Here is a 12,533-nt window from a genome sequence, read left to right on the forward strand (position 1 = left end):
TCGCTACACAATCGGCTGGAAAGCAGAAGTGCGCGAGTATAGTTCCAAGTGATAGCTCCATATTACGTTTGATTGAGTAAGAAGTTAAGTTTGAGTTTTCGTGAAAGTTATTTCTAAAGTTGAAGGTAATTTAGTAGTGAGTGAGTTTAAGTGTTTCTAAGTAATGTAAAACGTTTTTTGTGGTTTCTTTCTTGTATAGTGGACCAAGGTACATAGAATCCGCGAATTCTGCTGATAATTTTATTCAGTTGCAGAAACTACGAAAAAAGGTAATTAATTTAATAATTTCTAAAAAAGTGCTTATTGACACTAATTCGCTTATTAAAACTAATTCCTGTTGAACGTGTAGCGCCCAGCAGCGCTTTTTTCGTACGGCTGGATTTCCGTGCTATTTCGGCGATCGTCATCGCCGAATCGGGCTGTTATTGGCGGAATGAACCGCCCTTTCGTCCGTTGAACGCGACCCGTGTGCCCAGCTAAGGCCCGCCTTCAAAGGTAGCCAAACGGAGTGGAGTGAAGTCGCTAAGCTATTTTCCGTAGCGAGTAATCCCCCTCGGTCGCCAAAAACCGAAGGTAGGACCAATTTCGTCTAACCCCGTGGACCAGGGAACGAGAGTTTTGGTTCGCGTGCAGCGTGTCGTCAATTGCACGCCGCGAACCCGGTCACAATCCAGGTACATAGGAGTAGTGGCATTCCCCGCTCGGTCATAGTTGGAACCTAAGTACGCGAAGCCGGGTCGCTGGGCTCTGTAGCTCTCCTATCGACTGGTGAGGGACCGTCCCGGGAATCGTACGGCATCCGCCGCATACTCTCGTCAAGATAAACCGGAAGCTTCCGTCCAGCCGCCACTCCCTCCGCAACGATAATACGGCCATAACGCACACGGGTCTCCTCGTCGTCGCTGCGCGCCAAAACGCAGCACCAACTCGCCAGGTACCGCCATCTTCGAGAACCGAAGGACGCCATCATCGAGTCGTCGAGCTTCGTCGTCGCCCCGCCATCGATCGTCGTCAAAAAAACTGCTCAGGTACGTCAAGAGCTTCTTTTTTACATGGCTATGTTTGCTCTGTCCATTCCGTATTGAAATTTCCGTCCAACACGAATGAGTCGCCTAAAAATAAACGGTTAAATTTTTGAAAATTAGTTCAGTTATACTACGTTTTACGTTGCTTCTTTTGAATAAACATACTCACTACCTTTAGTTACGTTTCGTTCCGTTATTCTACTCGATTGAGTAAGCATCCCTTCGGCTCTCCCTAAGGTTCTGTTAGCCTGCGAAAGAGTAGAACTTAATCTTGCGTTTTTCGAAGCAATTCTGCCGTTTTTCGATGAACCGTTCGAAAACCATCCCTGAGAGGAATAGTCTCTAGCATAGTCGGGCATACTTCAACACGACCGGTGGTCTCTCTCTGAGAGTGGCGCTTAAGCCACCGCGCTTCATCGATCCTCAAGAATAGTTTAGCGAACGGTTAGGGTAAATGATGACGGTTGGACCAGTCCAAAAACTGATCATGGTTGGACCATTTTGAGAAAAAATCGATTTTGTTAACATTTTCAAAGAAAAATGACCTGGTATCATGGTACAATCAAAGAGTAACCCATTTCCCTATGAAATTGTACTGACTTTCCTTAATTGGTTGGCAAATGTGTTAAAGAATTGACGATTTTGAAAAGACTCGCTCTTAGCACAATTGTGACTTTGAAATGCCCCAATTTGAAACATTCACAAAACACATATTCTCCATTAAATTAATAAAATATTTGTGCTATACTTTTGCGAATATATGTAATTTTCACATTGGTGCACCGAAAGATTATTGTTTTCCATTAAAAATCCAATTTATTAGCGAAATTCGACAATTTGATTCTGATCATGGTTGGTCCTACGCATGATTTTGGTTGGACCTAACCGTTACCATGTCAGTTGCTACGTTGGGTTCAGTTTGTTTACGCGTGTTGACAAGTGTAGGCTGCTCATAACAGTGAAAAATGTGCATTGGGTTTCTATAAATCTGTTTTAACGAGTTTATTAGTCATCATCCCGAAGGGTTTTCCGATTCATGTGGCATTTTCGTAGTCGTTAGTGCCCACCCAAGTACCTCGTGGTAAGCTCCGCAGCATATACACAGTATTCAAAAGAAAATTCACCCAAAATGACCCTTTTCAGTTACTTTTTGTGAACACCCGCGATCTTCTGAAGTTGAGCAACCTCTAGACAAAGCGGAACCTTCGCGGGTGCTTGGTAATCGTCACTGAGAATCACCCATGGACAGGCCGATTATCATTCAGTCCATGTATCGAAGAACATCTACCCAGTGATTTGCCAACTGAAGAACATCCGGTTTGAACCGTCTTATCAGAGCGAAAACCCGACAAAACGTGAATCGATGTGAAGCTCTCCAACGACCTGAATCATGTAACCATAATATGCAAAGTAAAATAAACGCTTAAGCATTTTTCATACTTTTACATGAGTTTTCTATTTTCCTTTCTATTTCACATGGTCTTAATTGTGTTCTACTGCTTTGAGGAAATGTTTCCAATAATAATGGCAATTAAGCTGCCACTAGTTAGAACTAATAGATAGTGTTAGCGTCTGATTCGTAGTCTGATCCCTAGAAATTATTTCCAAGGGTACATTCCTTGGGACATACAAAATGATGCGTACGTATCAATATTCATCGAACTATTTTTTTCTTCAAAAATATTAACTCATTTTCAACCTGATTCAAAATGCTTCTGTGGATAAATACAAAACTAAATATAAACCCACAGCCTAGTGATTTAATTGTTGGAGTTATAGTAATAATCTCAAACGTCAAGCATCGTATCAATCAAAAATATGTGAAAACAATTTATTTGATTCACATTTTTTTGAAATTTGTGCTGCAATAGATTGGTCCAACCATTATCATTTGGTTGGTCCAACCAAAATCAGCATTGGTCGAACCAACATCAAAATTCTCTGTTCAAACAAAACGTTTTACGTAATGAATTTTTAACTAATATAGTATTTGATAGTCCTTTTTGAAAACTATATTAGTAGATCTTTCCACCAAGCATAAATGTATTATATTAAATTATCGTTTTCATAGTGCAAACACGATGTGAAATTTGACTAAGTGTAGGAATCACTCAAATTGGTCCAACCATCATCATTTACCCTACAAGATAAAAGAACTAAAAATAAAATCAAAAATTTACTCCTGGAACATCATCATCAAATCATATTTAGATTTTGTAAGATATTCTAACCAATAGCAGCGAGCTATTCATATGATCTTGAAATATCAAAATTTTGATATTGTTCAGATGTTCCAGGAACATTTTTCAGATATTATTTTCAGATCTTTTATCTCTTATATCAATCAAACCAATATCATGTTTTGATCGTCAGTATTTTACCTCTACCCGGGTACGGGCGCCCAGAGCAAATCGTCAATAATATGATCGTGAAGGTTCGGGCGACCACAAACCCAACCCCCCCCCCCCCCCCACCCCCCTCCGAAGCCCGATCGATTCGAGACACTGGTCAGCATTGGCCTGGTAGTTCAAAACCTTTGCTGTCATCTGAAGGCAGTAGGGCTAGAGAAACATCTAACAAATCCAATTCTTCTCCAGGAATTGGTCGACAAACTGCCAACGACGGTGAAAGAATCTCTGATGGAATTTCTGAACAAAAACCCTGGAAAATTGTCTGAAAAATCTTGGTGAGGTCATTCTTGAAGTTGGAGATTCCTGAAATAAATTATCGACCATTCCTGGATAAAAAAAAAAATCCCGAAGCAATTTCTCAAGTTATCTCTGGAGGCCTTGGAGAATACCTGATAAAACTCTTTAAGGTGCCTCCTTAATTGCTCGTCAAAGTTCATGAAAATATTCTAGAGGAACTTGGAAAGTAGTTCCATGGAAAAATTTCTTGAGAAATTTCCGGAGGGATTTCTGTAGAGAAATCTGTAGGGCAACTTCTGAAGCAGTCTCTTAAAAATGTTCGCATAAATTCCTGCTGAAATCGCAGACAAAAGTACTAGGGTTTTTTTAAAGAAAGGATGCTCTTTAAGATTCGCTGAAGAAACTCTTGGTAAAACTCCTGGAGATGCCTCTGGAGAAATTCTAAGAAGAATTTCTTATACAAGAAAAAAAAATTGGAGAAATTGAAGGAAATCATGCAGAAACAAAAAAATATCTTGGAGGCGCTCTCAACAAAATTGCTGAAAATATTTCTAAACAAAATATCATGTTCAAGACAACTTTGAAAGAATACATGGTAAAACTGGAGAACGTTTATTATTTTCCATTTTAGTATTGCATCAAATTTAAGATAAAACTGAATTAACAATATTTCTCCAGGGGAGCGGACCAGGAGTGATGGTTAGAACACATGACTATCACGCCGAGGACCTGGGATCGAATCCCACTCCCAACAAACTCGCAAAATGTGGGTTCTTTCTTCGGAAGGGAAGTAAGGCGTGGGTTCCGAGATGAACTAGCCTAGGGCTAAAAATCTCGTTAATACAGATAAAAAAATATTTTCCGAAATACAAGGCTCGGAAGGGCCCATATAGCCGAGGCGGTAAACGCACGGGTATTCAGCATGACCATGCTGAGGGTGACGGGTTTGATTCCCGGTCGGTCCAGGATCTTTTCGTAAAGGAAATTTCCTTGACTACCTTGGGCATAGAGTATCTTCGTGCCTGCCACACGATATACGCATGCAAAATGGTCATTGGCAGAGGAAGCTCTCAGTTAATAACTGTGGAAGTGCTCATAGAACACTAAGCTGAGAAGCAGGCTTTGTCCCAATGAGGACGTTACGCCAAGAAGAGAGAGAGAGAGAGACAAGGTTCGTGGCTGTCAATCTCCAACTTCGGTTACTTCCTTCCACTCCTCCAGTAGCTATTTGGTCTCCCAGATCCGGACTATTAGTCGGTGCATACAGGTCGCCAACTTTTCCGGAACCTTTTTGATGAGTGCAGCTTCAACACCATCCTTTCCTGCTGACTTATTGTTCTTGAGCTGCTGGATAGCATCCTTGACATCCCCCAGAGTGCGAGTAGGCTCGTTGTTGCTTCTTGCTCTACTGAGGCAATCATTTCTCCCGCTACCTTTGCCCGCCATGTCTGCGCTCTCCATACCTTCAGGTGCTCATCGAAGTGCCACTTCCACCTTTTGATCATCTCACGTCCGTCCATCAGGAAGCTCCCGTCCTTAGCCCTGCCCATTTTGGCTCGTGGCACGAAGCCGTTGTGGGATGAGTTGAGCTACTTATAGAACTTCCCTGCTTCTTGGGAACGCTACAGTAGTTTCATTTCTTTGCACTTCACTTCTTCTAGGTGGTGCTTTTCCTCCCGAAAAGCCGGGTCTGCTGTTTCCGCTTTTGTTTGTAACGTTCCATTTCCTGCCGAGTTCCATACTGCAGCATTACTGAGACGAGCTATACCAAGTTTAACGAGAAAAATACATTGTCAAGCTAAAAAAATAACTCATCTGGTTGAGCTTAGCTGGTCACGTCGCAAGGATGCCGGAAGAGCGACATGGAAGCCGGTGCTTCCATGTCAGACCGCGCACAAGATGGCTGTTTCCGGTTGAAGAGGATCTCAGATCAGAGCACTCAACGTAGGTACAAGCTAACTAGAAGCGATTGGCACAGGACCGAGTCCAGTGGAGAAGGATGCTACATTTGGCATAGTTTCAACGGAAGGGTATAAATATATGGAAGATTTCATGAAGCAGCAGAATCAAAGTCAGGAGATGTGGATTTTTATATGAATGTTTTTGCTACGAACTTGAGTTCCATATTATCCAAAGGACTTTCTATCACTATAGCTACAGAACTTCCTGCTCGTATGAGATGGAAAGATATTACATGCACATTACTAGTAAAATTAACACCAAATACATCGAGTACATGTTGAAACAGCTAGATTTTTGTTAGTAAGTCGTACAACAAGGTATACTCCTCAGGAAGAGAGCGCTTCTTATCAGCAATCGTTCAAAGTAATTTGCAACACAAACAGAGCGATTTTATTCTACTGGGTAATCCCATTGCATTGTAGGATTGATTAGAATTACAAATATGTCATTGAGATCATCAGTCAATACGATCTGGAGTAGTTGGGGAACATTGAACAACACGCTTTGTCAATCTTGTTGGAAACATTCAAACACATACGTGAAGCCTATGATATTTTTTCTTTAATAAAGTCATCGTCAAGTAAAAACAGGTAAAACAAAATTAGGTTTGTTTAAAATTTGTGTTTTGTCCATTTCACCTCAGCTTCTCTTTTATAGTTCATCCGATTTTGTCTGAGATTTCTCAACCAGTAAGTTACTAGCGGTACTTTGGTAAAGATGAAATTGATTATTTTCCTTCTACTTCCTTATGTCTATCATGTGTTGTGTTCCAATTCCTATATTATTCCAAACTTGAAGGTGAGAACTAATATCCGATCAAAATTTCAGGAAATGCTTAACTCTTCCACTAACCTACAGGCAAATTGGCACCAGGCATCCGATCACTGCAAATCCAGCGGAATGGAGCTGGTTTCGATAACCAATCAGGCAGACTACAATCAACTGACGGCATTCGTTGCACGGGAGCTAAACTGTACAGTGCTTTGTGCGGTGTGGATCGGTGCCAACGATTTGGGCAGTGAAGGAACATTCACTTGGACGGCCACCGGTAGAAGGGTTGGGTTTACCTACTGGAAATCGAACCAACCGGACAACAAACATGGGGAACTGGAGGAGCACTGCGTTGAAGTTCTGCACCATCCGAAGGATAATTTTCTATGGCAGTGGAACGATAGCGTGTGCAAGCATGAGAAGTATTTCGTTTGCGAGAGAGTGAATAACTGTATACAGGAGTTTAGTTGAATAAATCAGTGAATAAAGATTTATTTCCACACAGTCAAAAAAAATCTTCTGATATAACATCATTATAGTTGTACAGTATTCGCTTTGTAAAAGTGATATAGAAATTATATACTTTCCACGAAAACTCTTTGTGAACAGAACAATTAATTTTGAATAATCAAGCATCTCAAGTATCAGCTAAATTTGTTTCGCCGGAAAACCATGGTCTGTCAAAGCTCATTAAATTTCATTGCATTGTACGCTGTTGTTGATTTGAAAAATTGAGCAGATGGTCAGTCTAGACTCTAGAGGTTTTTTAAATTCATGCCCACCAATAGAAGAAAAAAACAACATGAGCATAGGACAGGGAATGCAAGATGATTTGTTGAAAAATCTGCATCACCCTAGGCATCACCATTTTCAAAAATCTGTATCCCATACAAATTGTGTGTGAAAAATCTGTATCCCATACAACAATAAATAATCCGTCTTGCCCAAAAATCGGTGTTTCATATAAAACGAAATCTGTACGGATGCTCAAAAATCTGTAAAATACAGAAAAATCTGTACATATACATATATGGAATTCCTGGCATAGGGCACAAAGCATAGCCATTGTTGATTCGTTGCAAGGGGGTGACGTAACGGTGACCTATGCTCATTTCATCTCAGCCTACACACCAAATTTTTAGTGCTGGTAATCAGCAAAATTTTGCTGAATTTTTTTGTGCTGTACTTCCAGCAAAGCATTCAGCAAAATTTGTTTTGCTGGACTTACAGCAATTCGTTTTGACAGTTATTTTGCTGAATTTTCAGCAATCTGCAACATCTCTCTTTCGGGCTCATATTGCTGAGGAACCAGCAAAACTTTTGAGATTATTTTGGGTTCGGTTTTCGAAATAAAATAACACAACACAGGAAAATCCTAAATTACAATCATTTATTCCTGTATCTCTCGTACAGTTTCCTAAGGCTAAAACACTTCAATTGGTAATATAATTCCAGCTGTCGCGGTCGTCTCTTTCCCAGCTGCCAACAGCAATCCAATGAAGAGACAATTCAGCTGCATCTGGAAAGATCAATTTGAAGGAGAACTCACTTGCCTTGTACAAAACACCTTTTAGGTGATTTAACATACCTTAATTGTGCAGATTTTTGGAAACTTTCGCGATAAAATCCTGAAGAACTGTAAAGAACTTGTTCGGTATTTGTTTATTCTCTTCGGCTTGCCGTCAAATTTTAAGTGTTTGACAGATGCCTTGCTGGTTGAACCAGTAATTATTGCGACTTGCTGAATCTTCAGCAATCCGAATTAACGTTGCTGATTTTACAGTAAACATTTATTTGCTGGAGGCGGTTCAGCAATTTATTTTGCTGGAAGGCGAATCAAATTTTTGGTGTGTATATACTGGGATTCCCACAGTAAAGCCAACCTCATCGAAGTGCTCTGATTCAGTGTGTGAGTAACGCTACTTGTAGAAAGATGAAATCAATTATTCTCGTTCTCTTGATCTATACTTGTACCGTATTAGGTTCCAAACATTATGTCGTCTCAAAAGAAAAGGTAAGAATCTATTATTTTATTAAAATTGTGTGATTAGGATAGTTTGCTCATCTTACTGCTTATCACAGGCAACCTGGCACGATGCCTTCAATCACTGCAAAGCCAACGGTACGCAATTGGTGTCAGTAGCAAATCGAACAGACTACCATCACCTCCAGACATTCATTGCGAAGAGACTCAACTGTACCGAAAAGTGTGCCGTGTGGATTGGTGCTAACGATTTGGCCACCAAAGGAACGTTCACATGGGTTGCCACCGGCCGAAGGGTTGAATTCACCAACTGGAAGCCGAAGAAGAAGCTGGATAACGTGAGCAAAGCCCGCGAAGAGCATTGCATTGAAGTCCTGTATTATCTGAAGAGGAGTTACCGGTGGCACTGGCGCAAAAGCGAATGTCGGCGTAAAAGGTACTACGTTTGTGAAAAGGTGCACACTTGAATTTATTAATCAAGCTAGAAGAGCATGATTGATTAAAGGATTGTTTTAGTTTTCTATTGATATCAGATTTGTTTTCTCATGTTTTAAATTCTTGACATTTCTCACGATTTTCCTTTTTTTTTGTATTTTTTCTGTTTGAATCATATTATAACAATCACTTCTCCATACAAATCCCTGTAATAATAACGACCGATGCCATTAATCAAGTCATCATCCTTCGCCCGAACCGAGAGTCCACCCGAAAGTAATTTTTTGGTCTACTTAACAATATTCATTGGTTCGCCCTGACCTGAAACTTCCAACTTTACCATCCATGGTCTGCACTGTCAGGTCAGTTCTGGTTTGTAACGATGATGTGGAGCTGCCCTGCCCCTCCCTGCCCTATCTAATGAAGATAGTTTATCCTGCTAGCTGATGGCAAGAAGACCAACTATAGCTCACCAATTACCAGGTTTCGCTTCGGCTCCATCGCCTGTGCCTGAATGGTGTAAGAGGATCAACTTTTCACCAATAGAACATATACATTTCCATCTGGCCGCCTCCGCCGCTGCCGCGTGCATTGTTGAACAGGGTGGAGATGAGGGATTCTATATTTCTATATGTAGAAATTTCCAACACCCCTTTTTAAGTACCGTAAATCAGGGGGAAGTTAATCAAACGAAAATAACGTACTCGTGCCATAGTCGCATCAGAATGCGTGGGTGGTTTCGTTCATGCCTTTACAGTTCTGTTGGCAGGTGACGATTAACCATTCGCTTGAGTGTTTTCCCTATGCAGCTAAGTAAGGTTATTGGTCAATAACCCTCCAGGTCAGGTGCCTTGTTTTTTTCCTCTTTGGGGTTGGACATCTGAACAGGTAGTGGTAGAGGTGGGTAGTCCAGGTAATGTGAGGTATAAATCCGTCTTCTACAGCAAAAGCAAAAACCAGAACTTGTGCTTTCTCAACCCACTATGGACGCCAAACCCCTGGTACTCTCCGGAAGAAGGCATTGCTTCAGAGGGGAGCCAGTGCACAGCGCATCCTCAAGGTTAGCTGCGTAGCCTGCAGCAACAAACATCGATGACTCGTTTTGGAGAGTCCATCAAGATAGCATATTGGCGCTTAGCCAGTTTCCCGAATGGTCCTCATCATTTCCTTTGTCCTCGGAAAGCGGACAGGGTCAACCACCACGCCCGCGCCTAACTGTTCTGCATGCATCATTAACTGATACTTGTATGCAACGTGATTTGACTTGCTGAATGCTCAGGCCCTATCAGATGCACCAGAAGGTTGTAGACAGCAGCGTCTCCACCTGCCCCGACCTTGCCGGGGACCCCTTTCCAACCGCGGGCTCGGATCCAACCCAGTAAAACGACAACAACGCTACCAGGATGTTCTCCCCGTGGCCACACTTAATCGTTGTAAGGTTCGATTTCTACCGCAGGGCATAGCCGTTGAAACGGCATTCCAGCACAAACCGGACATTCTGGAGAACCCGCATGACCGAAACGATGCAGATACTGTCGGAAGCAACCATGGCCTGAAAGGACCTGTGTCAGGTGGAATGTAACTTTCCCATGACGCCTATTAATCCAACTATCTACCCTCGGTATCTACCTATGGGTCCACCTTCCTTTGGTGGAACTGTCCCACGCGCGCTGCCATTTGACCATAGAGGCCATCCTGGCAGTCCTGCGTATGCCTCTTGTGCTGCGCTTTTCGAAGCACTCCATGTCCTCACTGATAAGGATGCCGATAGGCACCATACCAGTAATGACGCAGAGAGTGTCGTGTGACACGGTACGGTACGCGCTCGCAACCCTTAGCAACATAAGCTTATAAGCACTTTCCAGCTTCCGTCGGTAGTATTTAGTACTTAGCGCGGTGCCCACGCCTGGCCGCCTGGACGTAGCAACACTAGCCAGAAGCTTGCGCTTACTGGCGTACACCGCGGAGCTATTGGACATCATCCGGGACAGTGCCGCAATAGCTGTGGAGGCTCTTTTACAGGCATAATCGACGTGGCTACCGAAGGTAAGCTTATCGTCGATCATCAAGTGTTTGACGGAGCGCTGCAACAGGATAGTGCACTCTCCTACACTGATCTCCGTCTGCTGCTCCGACTTCCGGTTGTTAACAACCATCACCTCTGGCTTGTGGTGAGCCAGCTCCAGTTTCCTGGACTGCATCCACGCAACCTTGATCGAGTGGTCGGTAGTCAACTCCACCTCCTCGATCGTTTCACCGTAGACTTCGAGCGTAATGTCGTCAGCAAATCCGACAACCTCCACTCCCACTGGGTACTCTAACCTCAACACCTCGTCGTACATGACATTCCATAACACCGGACCCAGGATGGAGCCTTGCGGGACTTCTGAGGTTATGTGAAAGCACTTCCGACCCACCTCCGTGTCGTAGACTAGTACACGATTCTGAAAGTAAATTCCGAGAATCTTGTACAGGTACTCCGGTTTCCCCAGACGCAAGAGCGCATCGGCAATTGCAGACCAGCTGGCGCTATTAAACGCATTCCTTACATCCAGAGTCACTACCGCGCAAAAGCGAATTTCCCTCCTCTTAGGCTCGAGTGCTTTCTCGGCGGTTTTTGTAACCGACAAGATAGCGTCTACGGTGGGCCTCCCCTTCCGGAAGCCGTACTGGTTGCTCGAAAGACCAATTTCGCCCTCGGTGAACCTCAACATTCTATTGAGGATGATCTTTTCGAGCACCTTCCCCACCGTGTCAATCAAGCATATTGGTCTATATACCGACGGGTCTCCGGGTGGTTTCCCCGCCTTTGGCAATAGTACCAGGCTCTGCCTCTTCCAAGCTTCTGGGAAAACTCCCTCGTCCAGGCATTTCTGCATAGCAGACCTGAACATCTCGGGAGCCTCTGCAATAGCTACTTTTAAGGCCAGGTTCGGAACTCCGTCCGGACCTGGGGCCTTACCTACGCTAAGGGACTTAACTATTCCCGCAAGTTCCACATCGGTGACCCTCTCCTCAAAAGCCCCAGTCCCCGGCTGTTCTACGAAAGGAGGCCAAGGACTAGGGTCATGACGCGGAAAAAGCCCTCCGATGATCCCCTCTAACATCTCTGGAGATTGCTCTGTAGGAGCCATCACACCTCTCGTCTTGGCCATAACGATCCTGTAGGCGTCACCCCACGGGTTCGTATTGGCACTCTGACAGAGACCCTCGAAGCAGGCCTTTTTGCTTTCTCTTATCTCGGTCTTAAGCGCGGCTTTTGCAGCGGCGAACACCACCCGCCGTTCATTTCGCTCTTCCTCTGATCGTGCTCACTGCATCCGCCGCCTAGCCCGTCGGCAGGCGCGGCGCAGCTCCGCAATCGCGTCGGTCCACCAGTAAGCGGGTGGCCTCCCATTTCTAGGGTGGACTCGCCTAGGCATGGTCGCATCGCACACACGCGAGAGCACCGCTACCAGCTCGTCGCCGTTTAAACCGAATAAGTTTCGCTCACGGTGGAGCGCCTCCCTAAATACCCCTTCGTCGAAGTATGATGTCTTCCACCTGCGAGGGCTTGGCCTTGGCCTAGCCGCCTCTTCTTCTATCCGCTGTCTGCTGTTGTTGTATTCGATACTGTAGCGAACCGCCAGGTGGTCGCAGTGAGTGTAGCCATCATCTACTCTCCAGTTCGAACTAGGGTCTGGGACCATTTGGGCAGGAACACCTATT

The 12,533-nt window shown here is 43.8% G+C and overlaps 2 protein-coding genes across 2 annotated transcripts; both read left to right on the forward strand.

The window, feature by feature from the left end:
- The first annotated feature begins 6,466 nt into the window (after nucleotides 1–6,466).
- Nucleotides 6,467–6,877, forward strand: LOC109622702 (lectin subunit alpha). The gene has a single exon (XM_020077117.3). It carries the CDS (start codon nucleotides 6,467–6,469, stop codon nucleotides 6,875–6,877), a length of 411 nt encoding a protein of 136 aa, XP_019932676.3.
- Nucleotides 6,878–6,894: 17 nt separating this feature from the next.
- Nucleotides 6,895–8,917, forward strand: LOC109622701 (secretory phospholipase A2 receptor-like). The gene is made up of 2 exons (XM_020077116.3): nucleotides 6,895–8,420; nucleotides 8,489–8,917. Exons 1-2 carry the CDS (start codon nucleotides 8,340–8,342, stop codon nucleotides 8,855–8,857), a joined length of 450 nt encoding a protein of 149 aa, XP_019932675.2. The 5' UTR covers nucleotides 6,895–8,339; the 3' UTR covers nucleotides 8,858–8,917.
- Nucleotides 8,918–12,533: the final 3,616 nt, after the last annotated feature.

This window comes from Aedes albopictus, chromosome 1, assembly GCF_035046485.1.
Source record: "Aedes albopictus strain Foshan chromosome 1, AalbF5, whole genome shotgun sequence".
In the NCBI taxonomy this organism is placed as follows: Eukaryota; Metazoa; Arthropoda; class Insecta; order Diptera; family Culicidae; genus Aedes; species Aedes albopictus.

Excerpts from the sequence above, each read along its gene's own strand:
- LOC109622702 (XM_020077117.3), top strand. The coding sequence starts at position 6,467 with ATGCTTAACTCTTCCACTAACCTACAGGCAAATTGGCACCAGGCATCC.
- LOC109622701 (XM_020077116.3), top strand. The coding sequence starts at position 8,340 with ATGAAATCAATTATTCTCGTTCTCTTGATCTATACTTGTACCGTATTA. Across the intron at positions 8,421-8,488 it reads ATGTCGTCTCAAAAGAAAAG|GCAACCTGGCACGATGCCTT; the intron begins GTAAGAATCTAT and ends TGCTTATCACAG.